The sequence below is a fragment of the Aquarana catesbeiana genome, linkage group LG05 (assembly GCF_042186555.1).
Source record: "Aquarana catesbeiana isolate 2022-GZ linkage group LG05, ASM4218655v1, whole genome shotgun sequence".
NCBI lineage: Eukaryota > Metazoa > Chordata > Amphibia > Anura > Ranidae > Aquarana > Aquarana catesbeiana.
In genome coordinates this window covers 124,671,021-124,692,729 of record NC_133328.1, presented here as the reverse complement: position 1 = coordinate 124,692,729, position 21,709 = coordinate 124,671,021, and the positions used below count along the sequence as shown (strand labels likewise).

The window sequence follows — 21,709 nt, the reverse complement described above, 5'->3', positions numbered from 1 at the left end:
CATACCGCTTAGAATTAAGGCCAAAAAGTTCTATCTTGGTCTCATCAGACCAGAGAATCTTATTTTTCACCATCTTGGAGTCCTTCAGGTTTTTTTTTAGCAAACTCCATGAGGGCTTTCATGTGTCTTGCACTGAGGAGAGGCTTCCGTCGGGCCACTCTGCCATAAAGCCCCAACTAGTGGAGGGCTGCAGTGATGGTTGACTTTCTACAACTTTCTCCCATCTCCCAACTGCATCTCTGGAGCTCAGCCACAGTGATTTTTGGGTTCTTCTTTACCTCTCTCACCAAGGCTCTTCTCCCCCGATAGCTCAGTTTTGCTGGATGGCCAACTCTAGGAAGGGTTCTTGTCGCCCCCAAACAACTTCCATTTAAGGATTATGGAGGCCACTGTGCTCTTAGGAACCTTAACTGCAGCAGAAATTTTTTGTAACCTTGGCCAGATCTGTGCCTTGCCACAATTCTGTCTCTGAGCTCTTCAGGTAGTTCCTTTGACCTTATGATTCTCATTTGCTCTGCACTGTGAGCTGTAAGGTCTTATATAGACAGGTGTGTGGCTTTCCTAATCAAGTCCAATCAGTATAATCAAACACAGCTGGACTCAAATGATGGTGTAGAACCATCTCAAGGATGATCAGAAGAAATGAACAGCACCTGAGTTAAATATATGAGTGTCACAGCAAAGGGTCTGAATACTTAGGACCATGTGATATGTCAGTTCTTCTTTTTTAATAAATCTGCAAAAATGTCAACAATTCTGTGTTTTTCTGTCAATATGGGGTGCTGTGTGTACATTAATGAGGAAAAAAATGAACTTAAATGATTTTAGCAAATGGCTGCAATATAACAAAGAGTGAAAAATTTAAGGGGGTCTGAATACTTTCCGTCCCATATATATTATATATATATATATTATATATATATATATATATATATATATATATACACACATATATATATATATATATACACACATATACACACACACACACACATACATACATACACAATGGTCCATGGTTTGTAGAATGTATAAAAAAAACTTTCCTACAGACTAAATAATATACACTGATTTGGGTTATTTTCACCAAAGAAATTCGGCTAGGGGTGCACCGAATGGAATTTTGGTGCCGAAACCGAAAATGCAGGATGCACTTTGCGGTAAAAGACAGTTTTTTTACAAAAAAAATTATATTTTTATATAGAATTGTATTATATTCGACTTTTTATCTAATATCAATTTAAATTAATATGAATTTTTGGCCATTATTTGCACCTTTAGTGCAAGAAAGGTCAAGAAAAATACAGTCTGCAGTCTCTAACCATCTCTTGTACCATGTCTGCAATCTCTTACTTAAACACAGTGCTAATAGTATTAGTAAAATTTCCATTCGGTGCACCTCTAGCGGACATGATACAGGAGATGGTCAGAGACTGCAGAAATTATACAAAAGATCAATGCAGCCACACCATTGCCCAACAGATGCAGCCCGCGTGTGCCGGGATCAGAGCAGCGATCTTTGTGCATCACGGAGCTGGATTTGAATTGCCCAGGCCGCAGTAACAATGTCCCACCTCCTGTGATCACATCACACTGATTCAATGTCCCGCCATTAGATCAGTGTGCCGTCTATCACAGGAGGTGGGACACTGTTACTGTGGCCCGTGCAATTCAGCTCCGTTGTTCCATCAGATTAGGTGGCCCGTTAAATTTCGTAACGGTACACCCTGCACTCGGGCACACTAAGCCTACAGTCTGAAGTCACCAAGTGGACATCTTTTTAGACCCACCGAAGTCTTGCATTTCACACTTATTTTTACCACTAAACTGAGCTTATATTGTGTAATACAGTATTTAGAACCCCCGTGACACTGTTTTGATCTCACATGTCTGCTAATCTGACAGAACACCGCTGCTTTTAAAATTCATCAGAACAGTGTCACGGAGTTCTAAATACTGTATTTCACAGTATAAGCTCAGTTTAGTGGTAAAAATAAGTGTGAAATGCAAGACTTCGGTGGGTGTAAAAAGATGTCCGCTTGGCGACTTTAGACTGTAGGATTACTGTGGCTGAGCGTGGGGTGTACCAAGACTGCCGTGACAGAACGTCACTTTTGTTACAACATTTGACGGGTTGCCTAATCTGGCGGAACAGGGACACACGGAGATTGCCGCTCTGTGAGAGGGAGGAGGGGAAGAGAGAGGGGAGGACTGGGGCGCGCTAAGATGACACCCCCGCAATGGGCGGCACCTGGGGCAGACCCGGCCCCATTTTCAGCTTCCATTATTGGCATTTATCGCCCCCACTTCAGGTTCCAGCGCCACATGAGGAGGTGGTAGGCAGAGCCAGCTCCCGCTGCACTTCTCTCAAAAATCAGCCTACAAAGCCTGCTATCGCCTCGGGGTTACCCCATCTGTCTCAGCTACCCGGCGGGACCCTCATGGATCTGTTTGTGGAACGATCCCACATCCGAACGCTCTCCTTCACACTGCAGTCTTCGGCTGATACAGCGGCAGCCGTGGCCAAGATGGCGCCCGCTCCCAGCGATACCGACACAGTGCAGTCTCACACAGGCACGGCAGCTAGCGATCCCACCTCTCCTGCAGGCATAGCTCAGGCGGTTGCTGCCCTTCTCACACCCACCCTGGCTGACACAGTAGATGCTGCGGGGCAGAGGGGACTGCAGCAGCTGCATGTGGAATTCCAGGCCAGGCTCAGAGGATCTCAGAAGAGCAGATCTCCTCACTAGAAGATGATACTACAGCTAATTCTGCTGTCCTTGCATGCCTCTCACACTCCAATAGAGACCTGTGGAATAAACTAGATGATTTAGAGAATCACTCACAGCGTAATGACCTGCGGATTATTGGCCTGCCAGAATCATTCTCTAACGCACAGCTCACAGACATATGTGCCAAAACCATTCCTGAGCAACTTAGCCTCCGCACCACATGTGTAATTGAGCGTGCTCATCGCATCGGCCAGCACACAGACCACCGTGCTAAACCAAAATCAGTCATCGTCAGATACCTCAACTACGCTAACAAAGAATGCCATTTTACAGAAATGTTGTCGCTCGCGCACCCTCTCTATTGAAGGCGCAGACCTGCTGCTGTTCGCATACTACTCAATAGAGGTGATGAAACAACACAAAGCATTCTCGTCAATTTTCTTGACCTTATACAGCAATCATGTTAAGTTCACCCTAGCCTACCTGGCTGTTCTCCATATCCAATCTCCTACAGGGGAACACCTCACTTTCTCATCTCCAGCCAGCGCGGAGCACTACATCCATAATCCTTCTGACATGGAAACGGAGCACAATAATCCTCCGAGTGGCTCTCCCACAAACGCTGTTAAAGCCTCTCAGGTCTCATCTAGGAGCTAGAACACAATACTGAGAAGACCCCATACAAACGTAGTCGTTTTTCCAACCAATCTAACCACTCAGAAATTCGCTGAATTATCCTTGATACTATGCAGATTCTAGAGTCCTGTTGGGAACTGATAACTTTGCCTTCTACTCCCTTTACGCCTCCTACTCTGTTATATACATTGTGACCATTACATTTGTTGTTGTTAGTTATGCATTATTTTAATAGCACTTGGTTTATATGTAAATTATGGGTTGGGGATGTCTACAGCTTTCCCGCAGTAGGTCCGCAAAAGCTGAGGTGGCTATCCTGCTACATAAAAATCTGAGCTATCCCAGCTGACTCGACTGGCCGCAAAATGACACTACATTTATCATTAGGCTCAAGTGACATTGCGATCACTAACATCTACGCTCCCAACTCCCCTGATAATCTCTTCTTTCAGGAAATGGTGTCCTGGATCTTGAATGCTCCTGAGGCTCTCCACCTGGTTGAAGGAGACTTTAACTCCACCATGTGTTCGTCAGAGGACAGTACTGGTGTTCGATCCCATACACCACGAGATCATGCCTCCCCTGCCGAAGATATTTCCCTATTTAGACCAGGTCATCTCATCCATACATTTTGTAGACTTATGGCGACTAACCCACCCGACTGACTGAGATTTTACCTTTTTTTCACTCCCCCCCCCCCCCAATTCTTTTTTACTAATAGACAATTTTTTTGCTTCCCAAGCTTTACTATCAACACTGCATAATGCGAAGATTGGCGATACAGTGATTTCCGATCACAGTCCAATTACCGTACACTTGACCAGTGTCAAATCATCTCCCTCACCCACGAGGTGTTTCCCCTCATATTTAGCAGAAAATTAGGATTTGCATCACATGCTTTATGGTGTCTGGGCGGAGTACGCCTCCACTAACGGAGTACACCTTACTGATCCAAACCTCTTTTAGGAGGCGGGAAAGGCCTTCTTTAGAGGAAAAATGATTTCTTATACTACACAATACAAGACACTCCCGACAGCAGTATATGCAAGCTAGTGAAACATTACGATTAGCAGATGCAACTTTAACACACACTCACACCTTGGATAACATAAAAGCCTGGCAGCTCGCTAAACAAAACTTTGATCTGTGGGCAGAGCAACAGGAAACAGCTAAGACATCTTACTCTACACTGCGTTTCTACAGATTCGGTAACAAGGCAGGCAAACTTTTGGCCAGACTGTGCACAAGTCCTAGACGACCTACGTATATTTTTGCTCTAAAGAATACTGCTGGATCCCTTGTTACCTCCCCTGCAGAAATCAGTAAACTGCTTATGGATTATTATACATCCCTCTATTCTGAGGATCCGACCGATCAGATAATGGCAGAGAATTTTTTATTCAAGGTACCACTACCCCAACTCACCTCCGCACATTCAAGAGGCCCTTTATGCTCCCATCTCAGTGGAAGACATTCAAACAACAATTGAATCATTAGCCCCATCCAAGGCCCCAGGCCCTGATGGGTACACTGCCGAATATTCCAAATTGACTAGAGATTTCATCCCCGACACTTTGAAACATGTGTTTATCGCCATGTGGGAAGGGGGCTCATACCTCCCCACAGGAACTTAGGCCCACATTAAACTAATATCCAAAAAAGGGAAAGACCCATTACACCCAGGTTCGTACCGACCAATCTCGTTGATTAACCACTTGCCGACCGCCTCACGCATATATACGTGAGCAGAGCGGCACGGGCAGGCAAAATCACGTACCTGGTACGTGATTGCCTTCCCGCGGGCGGGGGGTCCGATCGGACCCCCCCCGGTGCCATCGGCGGTCGGCGTTTGGCTGGGAGGGTTGAGAGACGAGGGGGAGACCATCCGATCGTGGCCCCCCCCTCGCGATCGCTCCCAGCCAATGAGAAACATCCCCTGCCTCTGTATAGTACACAGAGGCAGAGGATGTGATGTCATCTCTCCTCGGCTGGCCAGTTTCCGTTCCAGCACCGAGGAGAGAAGACATGTAAGTGCACCAACACACACACAACACAGTAGAACATGCCAGGCACACTAAACACCCCCGATCCCCCCCCCGATCGCCCCCCGATCCCCCACCAATCACCCCCCCCCTCACAAACTGACACCAAGCAGGTTTTTTTGTTTTGTTTTGTTTTTTTCCTGATTACTGCATAGTGTCAGTTTGTGACAGTTAGCAGTGGTAGGACAGTTAGTATTAGCCCCCTGTAGGTCTAGGGTACCCCCCTAACCCCCCCTAATAAAGTTTTAACCCCTTGATCACCCCCTGTCACCAGTGTCGCTAAGCGATCATTTTTCTGATCGCTGTATTAGTGTCGCTGGTGACGCTAGTTAGGAACGTAAATATTTAGGTTCGCCGTCAGCGTTTTATAGCGACAGGGACCCCCATATACTACCTAATAAATGTTTTAACCCCTTGATTGCCCCCTAGTTAACCCTTTCACCACTGATCACCGTATAACTGTTACGGGTGACGCTGGTTAGTTCGTTTATTTTTTTTAGTGTCAGGGCACCCGCCGTTTATTACCGACTAAAGGTTTAGCCCCCTGATCGCCCGGCGGTGATATGCGTCGCCCCAGGCAGCGTCAGATTAGCGCCAGTACCGCGAACACCCACGCACGCACCATACACGCACCGTACACCTCCCTTAGTGGTATAGTATCTGAACACATCAATATCTGATCCGATCAGATCTATACTGGCGTCCCCAGCAGTTTAGGGTTCCCAAAAACGCAGTGTTAGCGGGATCAGCCCAGATACCTGCTAGCACCTGCGTTTTGCCCCTCCGCCCAGCCCACCCAAGTGCAGTATCGATCGATCACTGTCACTTACAAAACACTAAACGCATAACTGCAGCGTTCGCAGAGTCAGGCCTGATCCCTGCGATCGCTAACAGTTTTTTTGGTAGCATTTTGGTGAACTGGCAAGCACCAGCCCCAAGCAGCGTCAGATTAGCGCCAGTACCACTAACACCCACGCACGCACCGTACACCTCCCTTAGTGGTATAGTATCTGAACGCATCAATATCTGATCCGATCAGATCTATACTAGCGTCCCCAGCAGTTTAGGGTTCCCAAAAACGCAGTGTTAGTGGGATCAGCCCAGATACCTGCTAGCACCTGCGTTTTGCCCCTCCGCCCGGCCCAGCCCAGCCCACCCAAGTGCAGTATCGATCGATCACTGTCACTTTTTTTTGTAGCGTTTTGGTGAACTGGCAAGCGCCAGCGGCCTAGTACACCCCAGTCGTAGTCATACCAGCACTGCAGTAACACTTGGTGACATGGCGAGTCCCATAAGTGCAGTTCAAGCTGGTGAGGTGGCAAGCACAAGTAGTGTCCCGCTGCCACCAAGAAGACTAACACAGGCCCGTCGTGCCCATAATGCCCTTCCTGCTGCATTCGCCAATCCTAATTGGGAACCCACCACTTCTGCAGCGCCCGTACTTCCCCCATTCACATCCCCAACCAAATGCAGTCGGCTGCATGAGAGGCATTTATATGTCCTCCCGAGTACCCCTACCCAACGAACCCCCCCAAAAAAGATGTGTCTGCAGCAAGCGCGTATATAGACGTGACACCCGCTATTATTGTCCCTCCTGTCCTGATAATCCTGGTCTTTGCATTGGTGAATGTTTTGAACGCTACCATTCACTAGTTGAGTATTAGCGTAGGGTACAGCATTGCACAGACTAGGCACACTTTCACAGGGTCTCCCAAGATGCCATCGCATTTTGAGAGACCCGAACCTGGAACCGGTTACAGTTATAAAAGTTACAGTTACAAAAAAAAAGTGTAAAAAAAAAAAAAAAAAACACAAACAAAAATAAAAAAAAAATAGTTGTCGTTTTATTGTTCTCTCTCTCTCTATTCTCTCTCTGGTGTTCTGCTCTTTTTTACTGTATTCTATTCTGCAATGTTTTATTGTTATTATGTTTTATCATGTTTGCTTTTCAGGTATGCAATTTTTTATACTTTACCGTTTACTGTGCTTTATTGTTAACCATTTTTTTGTCTTCAGGTACGCCATTCACGACTTTGAGTGGTTATACCAGAATGATGCCTGCAGGTTTAGGTATCATCTTGGTATCATTCTTTTCAGCCAGCGGTCGGCTTTCATGTAAAAGCAATCCTAGTGGCTAATTAGCCTCTAGACTGCTTTTACAAGCAGTGGGAGGGAATGCCCCCCCCCCCCCCACCGTCTTCCGTGTTTTTCTCTGGCTCTCCTGTCTCAACAGGGAACCTGAGAATGCAGCCGGTGATTCAGCCAGCTGACCATAGAGCTGATCAGAGACCAGAGTGGCTCCAAACATCTCTATGGCCTAAGAAACCGGAAGCTACGAGCATTTTAGGACTTAGATTTCGCCGGATGTAAACAGCGCCATTGGGAAATTGGGAAAGCATTTTATCACACCGATCTTGGTGTGGTCAGATGCTTTGAGGGCAGAGGAGAAATCTAGGGTCTAATAGACCCCAATTTTTTCAAAAAAGAGTACCTGTCACTACCTATTGCTATCATAGGGGATATTTACATTCCCTGAGATAACAATAAAAATGATTTAAAAAAAAATATGAAAGGAACAGTTTAAAAATAAGATAAAAAAGCAAAAAAATAATAAAGAAAAAAAAAAAAAAAAAAGCACCCCTGTCCCCCCTGCTCTCGCGCTAAGGCGAACGCAAGCGTCGGTCTGGCGTCAAATGTAAACAGCAATTGCACCATGCATGTGAGGTATCACCGCGAAGGTCAGATCGAGGGCAGTAATTTTAGCAGTAGACCTCCTCTGTAAATCTAAAGTGGTAACCTGTAAAGGCTTTTAAAGGCTTTTAAAAATGTATTAATTTTGTTGCCACTGCACGTTTGTGCGCAATTGTAAAGCATGTCATGTTTGGTATCCATGTACTCGGCCTAAGATCATCTTTTTTATTTCATCAAACATTTGGGCAATATAGTGTGTTTTAGTGCATTAAAATTTAAAAAAGTGTGTTTTTTCCACAAAAAATGCGTTTGAAAAATCGCTGCGCAATTACTGTGTGAAAAAAAAAAATGAAACACCCACCATTTTAATCTGTAGGGCATTTGCTTTAAAATAATATATAATGTTTGGGGGTTCAAAGTAATTTTCTTGCAAAAAAAAATAATTTTTTCATGTAATCAAAAAGTGTCAGAAAGGGCTTTGTCTTCAAGTGGTTAGAAGAGTGGGTGATGTGTGACGTAAGCTTCTAAATGTTGTGCATAAAATGCCAGGACAGTTCAAAACCCCCCCAAATGACCCCATTTTGGAAAGTAGACACCCCAAGCTATTTGCTGAGAGGCATGTCGAGTCCATGGAATATTTTATATTGTGACACAAGTTGCGGGAAAGAGACAAATTTTTTTTTTTTTTTTTTTTTTTTGCACAAAGTTGTCACTAAATGTTATATTGCTCAAACACGCCATGGGGATTTGTGAAATTACACCCCAAAATAAATTCTGTTGCTTCTCCTGAGTATGGGGATACCACATGTGTGGGACTTTTTGGGAGCCTAGCCGCGTACGGGACCCCGAAAACTAAGAACCGCCTTCAGGCTTTCTAAGGCCGTAAATTTTTGATTTCACTCTTCACTGCCTATCACAGTTTCGGAGGCCATGGAAAGCCCAGGTGGCACAAAACCCCCCCAAATGACCCCATTTTGGAAAGTAGACACCCCAAGCTATTTGCTGAGAGGTATAGTGAGTATTTTGCAGACCTCACTTTTTGTCACAAGGTTTTGAAAATTGAAAAAAAAAAAATTTTTTTTCTGGTCTTTCTTCATTTTCAAAAACAAATGAGAGCTGCAAAATACTCACCATGCCTCTCAGCAAATAGCTTGGGGTGTCTACTTTCCAAAATGGGGTCATTTGGGGGGGGGTTGTGCCATCTTGGCATTTTATGGCCTTCAAAACTGTGATAGGTAGTGAGGAGTGAAATCAAAAATGTATGCCCTTAGAAATCCTGAAGGTGGTGCTGGGTTTTCGGGGCCCCGTACGCGGCTAGGCTCCCAAAAAGTGCCACACATGTGGTATCCCCGTACTCAGGAGAAGCAGCTGAATGTATTTTGGGGTGCAATTCCACATATGCCCATGGCCTATGTGAGCAATATATCATTTAGTGACAACTTTTTGTAAATTTTTTTTTTTTTTTTTTTTTTTGTCATTATTCAATCACTTGGGACAAAAAAAATAAATATTCAATGGGCTCAACATGCCTCTCAGCAATTTCCTTGGGGTGTCTACTTTCCAAAATGGGGTCATTTGGGGGGGGTTTGTACTGCCCTGCCATTTTAGCACCTCAAGAAATGACATAGGCAGTCATAAACTAAAAGCTGTGTAAATTCCAGAAAATGTACCCTAGTTTGTAGACGCTATAACTTTTGCGCAAACCAATAAATATACGCTTATTGACATTTTTTTTACCAAAGACATGTGGCCGAATACATTTTGGCCTAAATGTATGACTAAAATTTAGTTTATTGGATTTTTTTTATAACAAAAAGTAGAAAATATCATTTTTTTTCAAAATTTTCAGTCTTTTTCCGTTTATAGCGCAAAAAATAAAAACGGCAGAGGTGATCAAATACCATCAAAAGAAAGCTCTATTTGTGGGAAGAAAAGGACGCAAATTTCGTTCGGGTAGAGCATTGCATGACCGCGCAATTAGCAGTTAAAGCGACGCAGTGCCGAATTGTAAAAAGTGCTCTGGTCAGGAAGGGGGTAAATCCTTCCGGGGCTGAAGTGGTTAACATAGACGTTAAGATTATCTCTAAAATTGTAGCATCATGCCTAGCTATCCTAACTCCCTTCCTTGCTTCACCCAGCTCAATCTGGCTTTGTTTCAGGGCGTTCAGCGACTTTAAACATTCGCAAAGTCTTGCTAGCGCTAGAACATGCTGCTAGTGCTAAAACATGCCAAATCACATCTGGATCAAGATATTGTTATCTCTCTAGATGCCAAAAAGGCATTCGATAATATTTGTTTTTCGTGGTTATTTAAAGTAATGAATGCATTCAATTTTTCTGGTTCGATTGTGTGTTTTTTTTTACACCAAATGTATGCATCCCCAACGGCTTGCCTTGTTACTCCGGATTTTAGGGAACAAGACAGGGGTGTCCCCTCTCCCCCTTGCTCTTTAATATAGCGTTTGAACCTCTATCTAGAATCCTTAACTCATCTGCTGGTGTTAGTAGTGTCACTATCGGCGACCAAATTTTCCGTTCCGCTTTATTTGCAGATGATATACTACTCTTCTCCTCCAAACCTCTCTCAGATTTTGATACACTATGTGACCTGTTTGCGGCCTTTCAACTCAGCTCCGGCTTCAGAATTAATTTTGACAAAAGTGAGGTTCTATAGCTACAACCCCGGCTATAAGGTAAATGGCGATTGTTTTCCCCATTTACTTTAGCCACTCAATATAATCACCTACTTGGGCATACACATAGGCCAAGAGCCATACTCCTTATATACTCTCAACTATCCGCCTTTAATAACAAAATTTGTGAAGGAGCTGGAAGCTTGGGCAACCCTTCCCCTCTCGCTCTTTGGGAGATGTCACCTCTTCAAAATGGTGTCATTTGCACGATTACTCTATCCAATGCAGACCATACCTCTTCTACTAAAACACTCAGATGTGCAAAAAATATACAAGGCTTTCTGCCTTCTTTTGGTCGCACAAAAAAAACCACGCATAGCTCTCCAAAAAAACTGTCTCCCAAAGTCCGAGGGTGGTACAGGCTTGCCCAACTTACATTTTTAAAATCTCTCATGTTTACAAGGTCTAGATTGGCTGTCTGGAAAATCTTGATATTCGAATTATATACTTGAGGGCGCTTTGGACTCCCCACACCCTTTCAGCCTTCCTCCCCTCCATTCTTAAGGCTTTCAATCTAATGTCCTCATTAGGGACACAGTGATTGCCTGGGAGGAGGTGCCGAGGTTACTAGGGCTACCCTTGAATATATCCAACCATCTTACCATCCAGGGTAACTATCTACACAGCCTTCAACTACTGGCGCACACATGGCCTCACTACTGTTTCTCCCTTATATTGTAGCAAGCTGGGTGAATTTAAAGTGGTTGTAAACCCTTTAAAAAAAAAAACCCTGCAGGACAAAGGCATAATGAGCTCATTATGAATTACTTACCTGAGATCGAAGCCCCCGCAGCAGTCCTCGTTCACCGCTCCGGCGGCTGACATTTCTCCGGGGGGGTTACTTCAGGGTATCGCGGCTCCAGCGCTGTGATTGGCCGGGGCCACGATGAGTACAGTACAGTGCCGTTGCTTCAGTTTGCTTAAGTGTGCATGTGCTGGTGACTTTGGTACATGCGAATACAGGAATATCTCCTAAACTGTGCAGGTTTATGAGATATCCGAGGTAGCTACAGGTAAGCCTAAATTATAGGCTTGCCTGTAGTAAAAAGTGGTTGTAAAGGGTTTACAACCACTTTAAGTCCTATCAGGTTCTCTCATGGGAATTCTCTTTGCCACCATCCCATGCTTTTCACCACCATCAATTGCTCAGCTACCTACGAACTTGTCATGGCCTCAAACAGATCCCCTTCAAAAATACTTTATTGATGTAGTGCTCCAGAAAGACTATTACTCTTTTTCCAGTCTTTACTCCCACCTGATTACGCATGAAATCGGATAAATATCATCTTACTCCATTCCAGAAGTGGTCCTACAAGGTTATCGCCACATTCACAAACAGAGACCTAGCGGGAAACCCACTTTAAAATCATCCACAGAGCATACTATCCATTCCGCACCAACATCGCAGAACCTACCCAAGCTCATTGTCCTTGGTGCTCTTTATCCTGCCCTACACTGCTGCACCATATCATCTATGGGAATGCTCGGCAATATCTACATATTGGGACTCCGTGCTCACCTAGATCTTTAATGTTAGCAAGATACGACTACTCAAAGATCCATTATTGTGCTTATTTGGATGTGATGCACCAGCTTCCCAGCTTTCAACAGGATCACCCAATCCCACGCAATAGTCTCATACCTATTAGCGGCTCACAGAAAAATCATGTGCCACTGGATCAAACCATCTCCACCCTCCCTACAGGCTGTGAAGCGAGCACTACTGTCGCTTTTCCATATTGAAAGACTGGACACCATTGTTTTAAACTTCTGCTCTACTACTTGTTTTTTTGGCAGGTGGCAAAAATATATGGAGTCTACCAAAGAACTACAGTTCTTCACTACTGATAGTTCTCCAATACAGAAGAACTATCATCTATCATATATCCATTCCGATATACTGACTGATACTTGAAGCGAGATCTTGCTAATACCCTGGGCAAATTCAAAATATCTTATCTGTCCAATCCTCCCAACACCCTGATGCTTTAATTCCTTCCCATTGTTCTAGGCTTATTAACAGGCTTCAACCCCCTTCAACCCCCTAGCCCCTGACAGGCATCCCTGTCTATCAATATTGTCATTATACCACCTATGGCAGTCTTCACTTTATTACATTCAGCGATGCTTCTGCTCCTGAGGGTTTCATAGTTACATAGTTTGTTATGTTGTTATTGTGAATTCCATGATACAAATAATTTAATTGTAGCACTGTTTACGGGTAAATTCACTCCTCTCCCCCCCTTCCATTTTACCTCCCCTCCCCTCTCCCTCCATTCTTCTATCCATTATTTCTCCCTGGTTATCCTATACATTGATTAAATACTGTGATTCAGATCAATATTTTCCAATATGTACTTGTTTATACTTTGTAAAATATTTATTGGATTTTTACATTATAAATAAATCGCCCCCAAAGTCGGCAAAAGTAGTACAGGAACTACTTTGTGTCAAATCGCATGCCAAAATCGGCCCAATGGGAACGTGGGCTCAGTCACACAAATTGTGCTCAAAGCAAACAGTCAGCTGTGCTCTCTAAATTAGCTAAGACATAGTGCTCTGGGATTTGTACATTTTTTTTTGGAAAACATAAGATACCATATTTATCGGCGTATAACATGCACTTTTTTCCCCTTAAAATCAGGGGAAAATTGCGGGTGCGTGTTATACGCCGATCCCCTGCTGACTGTGAGCGGAGGAGCGAGCGCCGCCGACATACATACATAGCCGAGTGTACTTGGATAGGTTCAGCTAGCTCCGCTCACAGTCATGCCCAGTCCCACCCTATGATGGGCATGACACAGGGACTGAGCATGACTGTGAACGGAGGTAGCCGAACCTAGCTGAGTACACTCGGCTACGTAGGTATATCGGCGGCGCTCGGCTCCGCCCACAGGACTACGAGAGGAGCCGAAAGCAGCCGAGAGCCGCCGGGAGACACAGGACCGGCTCTGTGTCTCTCGGCGGCGCCATATTTAAAAACTGCAGTGACACTGATAAGTCTGCAGTGTCACTGGGCAAGTCTGCAGATGACACTACAAGGCTGCAGATGACACTGACAAGGCTGCAAATGACACTGACAAGGCTGCAAATGACACTGACAAGGCTGCAAATGACACTGACAAGGCTGCAAATGACACTGACAAGGCTGCAGATGACACTGACAAGGCTGCAGATGACACTGACAAGGCTACAGATGACACTGACAAGGCTGCAGATGACACTGACAAGGCTGCAGATGACACTGACAAGGCTGCAGATGACACTGACAAGGCTGCAGATGACACTGACAAGGCTGCAGATGACACTGACAAGGCTACAGATGACACTGACAAGGCTACAGATGACACTGACAAGGCTACAGATGACACTGACAAGGCTACAGATGACACTGACAAGGCTGCAAATGATACTACAAGGCTGCAAATGACACTACAAGGCTGCAGATGGACACTGATAAGGCTGCATTGATGGGCATTTGAATGTAAGTTTTTTTCCTTAAAATTCCCTCCTAAACTTGGGGTGCGTGTTATACGCCAGCGCATGTTATACGCCAATAAACGGTAGTATATATTACACAAAAACAGTTTAAAACCTTTAAAAAACACTAGGAAAATTGTCCCAAAACTATTTTGATTCCCTTTTAGTTAACATTAAAGTATCTGATATTCTCATTGTGTTCCATTATCTGATCACATATATGCAAATCTTGAGAGTTGAATATATCAAGATTGGACAAGAGCCAAAAAACACAGTGCCAGGAAGTAGTGAAGTCAAGACAGTGATTTGTTTCTTTACATCCTCACATTTTAATAACGCAAGTACAGGTTATGGACTATTCATTTCAGTAACATTTCGGTCAATTTAAACCACAATGCAATATACTTTACATATTATAGCTTAAATTAAATGTGTAGCCATACCTTAAAAATGCCAACCCAGTCTTTCGGATGTGGATGAATATACTGTGTCAGGGTGTAGTGACATTCCAGAGGAGCACTTGGAAGGTAGCTCTTGGCCACATTCTGAAAAATCACATGTGCAAAGTTGGATGTACTGTTTGGAGATGAAAGGTCTTGCAAAGCCGACATATTTAATCTGCAAAATGGAAATATACTATTATAGGTTTATAGTTCACTTAGAAGCTACACTACATTACGCAGTTTTCAACTGTGTAAAAATAAAATCTAATAGGCCATGAACATACATAAATAATCTTATCAACACAAGAGACTGCATATAACTGAACATATTTAAAATGCAGATAATTGAGTAGACGTTTACCCCAAAAGTCACAACTGTAAAGCCCTCTCAGGTATGTTACCAACATTTTCTGTTCCAATTGCTTTAATTGGTCTTCAAGTGGATAAAAACAGTAACGCCCACACAGGGGCTAAAACATCTGATAGTGATAACCGACAACTAACATAAAAATTCCAAACAGGATTAAATTCATTACTTCCTCAAAATTCTAAAAACAATACCCCACAATGACAACATGAAAGAAGTTTGAAATCTTTGCAAATTTATTAAAATTAAAAAACAAAAAAAATCCAATGTACATAAGTATTCACAGCCTTTGTCATGACACTCAAAATTGAGCTCAGGTCCACCCTGTTTTCCACTGATCAGCCACCCTGTGGCTGATCAGGTCCACCCTGTTTCCACTGATCAGCCTTGAGATGTTTCAACAATTTGTTTGGCGTCCACCTGTGGTAAATTCAGTTGATTGGACGTGATTTGGAAAGGCACACACCTGTCTATATAAAAGGTCCCACAGTTAACAGTGCATGTTAGAGCACAAACCAAGCCAAGAAGTCCAAGGAATCATCTGTAGACCTCAAAGATAGGATTGTATGGAGGCACAGATCTGGGGAAGGGTACAGAAAAATGTCTGCAGTATTGAAGGTCCCAATGAGCACAGTGGCCTCCATCATCCATAAAAGGAAGAAGTTTGGAACCACCAGGACTCTTCCTAGAGCGGGCCACCCGGTAAAACTGAACGATCGGGGAGAAGAGCCTTAATCAGGGAGGTGACCAAGAACCTGATAGTCACTCTGACAGAGCTCCAGCTGCAGCACTCCACCAATCAGGCCTGTATGGTAGAGTTGCCAAATGGAAGCCACTCCTCAGTAAAAGGCACATGACAGCCCGCTTGGAGTTTGTCAAAAGGCACCTGGAAGACTCTCAGACCATGATAAAGAAAATTCTCTGGTCTGATAAAACAGAGATTGAACTCTTTAGCCTGAATGGCAAGCGTCACCTGGCCAATACCATCCCTACAGTGAAACATGGTGGTGGCAGAATCATTTTGTGAGGATGTTTTTCAGTGGTAGGAACTTGGAGACTAGTCAGGATCGAAGGAAAGATGAATGCAGCAATGTACAGAGACATCCTTGATGAAAACCTACTCCAGAGTGCTCTGGACCTCAGACTGGGGGGAAGGTTCATCTTCCAACAGGACAACGACCCTAAGCACACAGTAGAATTTTGAGGAAAATAATGAATTTAATCCATTTTGGAATAAGGCTGTAACATAACAGAATGTGGAAAAAGTAAGTGCTGTGAAAATTTTCCAGATGCGCTGTACCAACATTTTAACCAAAAACTGGATATTTGTACTCATCGTAAAAAACCCTTTTCATGGACTTCACTATGGGACAAAGGATGCAGAAAAAAAGTGGATCAAACTGCCAACTACAAGAGGATTTGGACAAGGCAAAAAAAAAAAAAAAACGCTTCAGGTTTTATAGCAAAGTATACCAAGACATTAAAGCGGACCTTCACCCTCCCGAGGACAATATCGCCTCTCCACCCCTCCTCTGCAGGAATAAGACGTTGTTCTTTTTTCTTCCTTTGTTCACGTCTTTTTTTTTTTTTTTTTTCTTAAATGTAAGCCGAAAAAGCCTGTGGGCCTCTTGATGTCGTCAGAGAAAACATGGCGGCGTGGGACAGAGCTGTGGCCAGGCATGAGATGATCTCAGCGTGTCAAGGCTGGATCCACTGGATGAGTGAGCATCTGAAATGTCCAGATACCACCATCAGGTAAGCCGGGAAAAAATAAATAAATAAAAAATGGGGAGGTCGGCCAGAGTTCCTCTTTAAAACACAAAGATGTAGGGCCTGTGTCCCTCAAAGAACTTATAGAAAAGGATTTTACAGCAAGTAAAAAAATAATTATTTTCTCTCTCATTCATTGGAGAACATAGAGACATTAACTTTCCTAATGTCTTCCCCACGTGACTTTATCAAAGGGTACCCTTTGATAAAGTCACGTGGGCAGTGACGGTACGCGTCAGGGAAGAGTCAGATGTCATCACTTCTGGCCGCGGCCAAGACCGGAAGTACTGGGATCTGTGCTGTTCATTTTATGCTGTACATGTAAGTTACTATGTTGTTTTTAATATACCTGTTTTGAATACAGCACAATGGGGATACTCCTTTCTATTGCATGCCTCCACCCAACTTGCCGAACTTGAGGCCTTCCATTGGAGATCTGCCAGACCTGTGACGATTGGAGGAGACAGATCAATTGATGGTGTTTCATCCACTTCCTGATTGCAGGCTCGACTTGACCCTAGAGGTCTTTGCTAGAGGTGAAAGGCTGGGGGAAACGTGTGGCACACCACGGAATATGGTTATTAAGAGGAATCTGTCACCTATCATCGTTTGCACTTGCACTTTTTTCATTTATTTTTTGCATGAACTGTTTTATGAAGACTCACTTTGTTCACGTTGGAACTGTATTACATTAATTGGATTGACTTGTGGTTATTTTAGTAGCGTTTCTGCACTTTATGCGATTTTTGTTATTGCATGTGACTTTTTTATCTCATGCAATTTTTTTTCTATTTTTTTCTAAATTTGTGATTTTTTTTCATCTTGATGCACTTTTAGACTATTTTTGGATTTATTCACCTTCATTTGAATTGTCTATTTATTTGATGTCATATTTCATGAATTTCACTGTTATTTATCCGATGTCACTTTTTATGAATTTAATGGATGTTTAGTCACTTTATTTATGTGATTTTGCTCTTCGCGCATATGCTCTTTACTTGAAGAATTGGATTATATTTATTTTATCACATCTATGCACTTTGAGTTAGCGCCACATATCTCTATTTACCAGATTTTAGTTGTGCCTCCTCAAAGCAAACCTCCCCACCCCCCACGAACATCTTGCATACAGCTGCACTTTCCCTCTCCTTACAGCTTTGTAAATGTACTACCCATCTGCATCGATGATCAGATCAGCAGAGGGCCCAGTGGAGCGGATGAAGGAGGTTTCATGTACCACTCCCCTGTTGTCTGCAGGAGTTGGTGGGCATGTGGCAGTCTCCTCTACTCTTCCCACAGACACCTTCACTCTGCCTGATCCCGATGTTGAAGAAGGGGAAAGGGGAGAAGTGGACACAGCAGTCTTCATCTACAACCATGGGGTAAGTGGCTGAGGACACTGTCACTATCACACTGTCAGCCCTAACCTGCCCTGCCACTGTACTGCCCCAACCTGCCACTATACTACCTTAATCTGACACTATAATACCCTAATCTGACAGTATACTGCTCTGACCTGACATTATACTACCCTAATCTGAAACGGCACTGCCACTATACCACCTAAATCTGACAATATACTGATCTCAACTATGCTTTGTGTGGGGAGGAGGAGCTCTGCTGCCCGTGCCCTGCCAGAAGTGACTCCTGTCCTCCGCCCTGCTGACCCCTGTACACTGCCCTACAAATGAATGGCCTCTGTACACTACCCTACCATCTGCCTTGCTGGCCCCTCTACACTGCCCTGCTGACCTTTCATCCTCTGACCCTCCCCCCCCCCGACATTTTTTACTGCACCCCTACATAGGACAGGCTAGACCCTGCACAATATTTTTATACAATTAACTGATATATAGAAAACATTATGATCCAATTAAACCACAATGTATTACTCTGCACAACATACATAAAAATAGCAGCCTTCTGCATTTTTGGCAGCTCAGACATAGGACACTGTGCTTTATGCTGTGTTGTGTTGCAGCACACATCCATTTCTTTTGTAAGTACGTTGAGGTGCCATTCACAATGTTTGCACCATACGAAACACACGACAAGTTGCCTATGCCTATGCAGTGCCTATGGCACTGGGAACAGATCATAAAGTCATTAAAACTTGAAGATATCTGTTGCATTGTTGGTTAATATTATAAGGCTTCATGTACACGGGACACTTTTACAACCTCTCCTGAACGATTTAACTTTACAGATAGTAACCGACATTTAAAATGTCCGTTTTGCCGCTTTTACATGCCGCGTTTAGAAGCGTTTTTTTTTCTCAAATAGCCAAACATGTAAAACGCCTGTAAACAAAACACGGCTAAACACGAGTTACCGCGATTACACGCATTTATAAGCTGTTACAGGCGTTTGAAATGCCTCTGAACATCCGTCCTGAACGTATTTTTTTGTGTTCCAAAAAATGCTTCCAAAATCAACTGCCTAGAAACTACTATAAACGACCCTGTGTACATGTACTGATAAGATAACAGAGGAGAGTTTAGGGGCAGCTGAAAAAAAAAACGCCCAACTGCTCGTAAACATCCGTTTACCAGCAGCAGTGTACATGAGGCCTTAGGCTTCCCAGAATTTGCTTTAAGGGCTTGTTTATGCAATGATCCCCTCGTGTTTGCATGCATTTGCAGTACGTTTTTTGCATTATTTTTGCATTTACATGCACTGGAGGTGCATTCATGTGCAGTATGCTGTATTTTTAAAAAGCACTGCATTGGTGTAAACTAGGCTCACTGAAACGCACTCATTTTTCTGATATATACATTCATACTGTATTTAAAAACACGTTCGACTGCATATGGTGTAAACAAGCTCTAAACCTAAAAGGTTTCTTTACAGGGCATTTTCATTAAAGAATGCAATGCCCTTCTTTATTGTGGGCCCTCAAAAAATGAAACACAACAGAACCTCTATCCCGCTGATAATACAAAAACCGAATGCATCTAAATGTCTCCACCTCTCACCATTGACTAATACAACTGTTCAATAAACAAATGTTGCACGACTCCTTTTCATACACTAAAATGTAATTCTGTCTTGATTTATATTCATCTCATGCTTTAGTTGCAAAACAGTATAAAACCATATATCCATTTTCCAGTTTTTGCACTCTCCAGGAAAAGTTACGAAGCTGCATTAGCAGATAAGGTTAGTTCTGATTATCTTACTCCAAAATGCCTCATAACTTATCTGCTAGACAGTACAAAGTTGAGTTTTGTTTTTTTATTCATATTGCCTATTCCAGGATGATGAATAATAGGAGATGCAATAGATGTCCTCATGACATTTTTTTTCTCAAAACTGTTAAAATAAAAAAACAAGACAGGTACCAGACAAATTTCCACAGGGCTAGCTTGTCCTTCCTTCTTGTAGCCTTCATAAAAGGCACTAATCTCACAAACTCCATTATCTTCTATAGAAGCATTTCTGTGAGTTTCAAGGAGATCAAATGGTCTTCATTGTTGTAACATGAGAAAACTACTGATGACTGAAGGGTCTAACAACCTGAATCTTTATAGAAAGACTAAACCCAACTCACTGTCATGTGCATTGCCGACCGTATTTCTTTACACACTTTAACCTCTTGGTTTCGGTGTTCTATCGATATGTGCCCTCAGTCGAAAAGTGCCCGCGCATGCGCAGGACGGAGCGGCACTCCAGCTGTTTTGCCGATCGGCTGGAGTGACGCAACCATGGCGCATGTGCACATCAGAGGAGGCATTTTTCGATGGGAGAGAGAATGTCACAGACACAATTAAAAGCTATTCACAGAGCGGAGGGACACCGTAGTTCTCATATTGTGCCTCACTGCTGCGGAGCGGGGTTTCAGTCTGTTCAAGATCGCCTTTTGTCAGTGTTGCACGGCGGCTTTAGTGTCTTGATCAGCGCCTGTTGCCTGTGTCTAAGGGCGAGTTGCAACACAGACAAGACCCGCCCTTCAACACAGCCACAAGCCGCCCTGCAACAGCAAGGCATAATGTAACTACAGTTTCCCCCTCCACTCTGTGAATAGCTTTCAATTGTGTCCATGAAACTCCCTCTCCCATTGAAAAATGCCTCCTGTGATGTGCACATGCGCCATGGTCACGTTACTCCAGCTGATCGGCAAAACAGCTGGAGTGCGGCTCCGTCCTGCGCATGCACAGGTACTTTTTGATGGAGGGCACATAACGATAGAAAACCGGTGCCTCTTGGCTCTTTATGGGGTTTATACTGGGAGGGGGATTTGTATAGGGAGGAGGGGATATGTTATGCTTAGGGGGAATTATGCAGATTAGTGCTCAGTCTTGAGCACTTGGTAATTTGCTGACACATAATGCTCATGCATTTTGGTGTGGGGGGGCAGAGTTTGGCATGTTTACCCTGGGCACCAGATCGCCTTGTCCCGGCACTGCCCCGACGCCTCCTTGGATGGGCCAAGTGGGTATCCCAGGAGGCCTTAGGCTACTGCATACATCATTTTCGCCTAGGTGGTGAGAATCCAGGAAGTGGGGAGGGTTCCCCAAAAAAGGTATTAAAAAAAAAAAATCTGATTTTGACAGAGGAGGGGTAGGATTGACAGAAAGTGGATGGGGAGAGTGAAGGTCTGCTTTAACCCTATTCACTCCAAATTCTAAATTCAGAAACATTTTGAAAGCACGCATCAAAAGCCATGTCAGCATAAATAGTAAATGCATAATAGAGCATGCAACGCAACTGCCTAATGTTAAAAAAAAAAAAACAAACAAATGCATCTCTGCACACATTGGCCAGCATATGCTGTGCATCTGTCATTCATTTAAATGTGCATCTCATTGAAGATCTCATTGAGATTGAAATGCATACAAGAAAGTGACAGAATGCA

The 21,709-nt window shown here is 43.6% G+C and overlaps 1 protein-coding gene across 2 annotated transcripts in view; it reads right to left on the bottom strand.

The window, feature by feature from the left end:
- The window catches only part of TAX1BP1 (Tax1 binding protein 1), a 203,629-nt gene that overhangs the window by 172,874 nt on the left and 9,046 nt on the right, over positions 1–21,709 (bottom strand). For both annotated transcript variants that reach the window (XM_073630158.1, XM_073630159.1), the window contains exon 2: positions 14,718–14,892. In XM_073630158.1, the coding sequence (XP_073486259.1) occupies positions 14,718–14,885 (168 nt within the window). In that variant the 5' untranslated portion in view covers positions 14,886–14,892. The remainder of the gene's footprint in view (positions 1–14,717; positions 14,893–21,709) is intronic.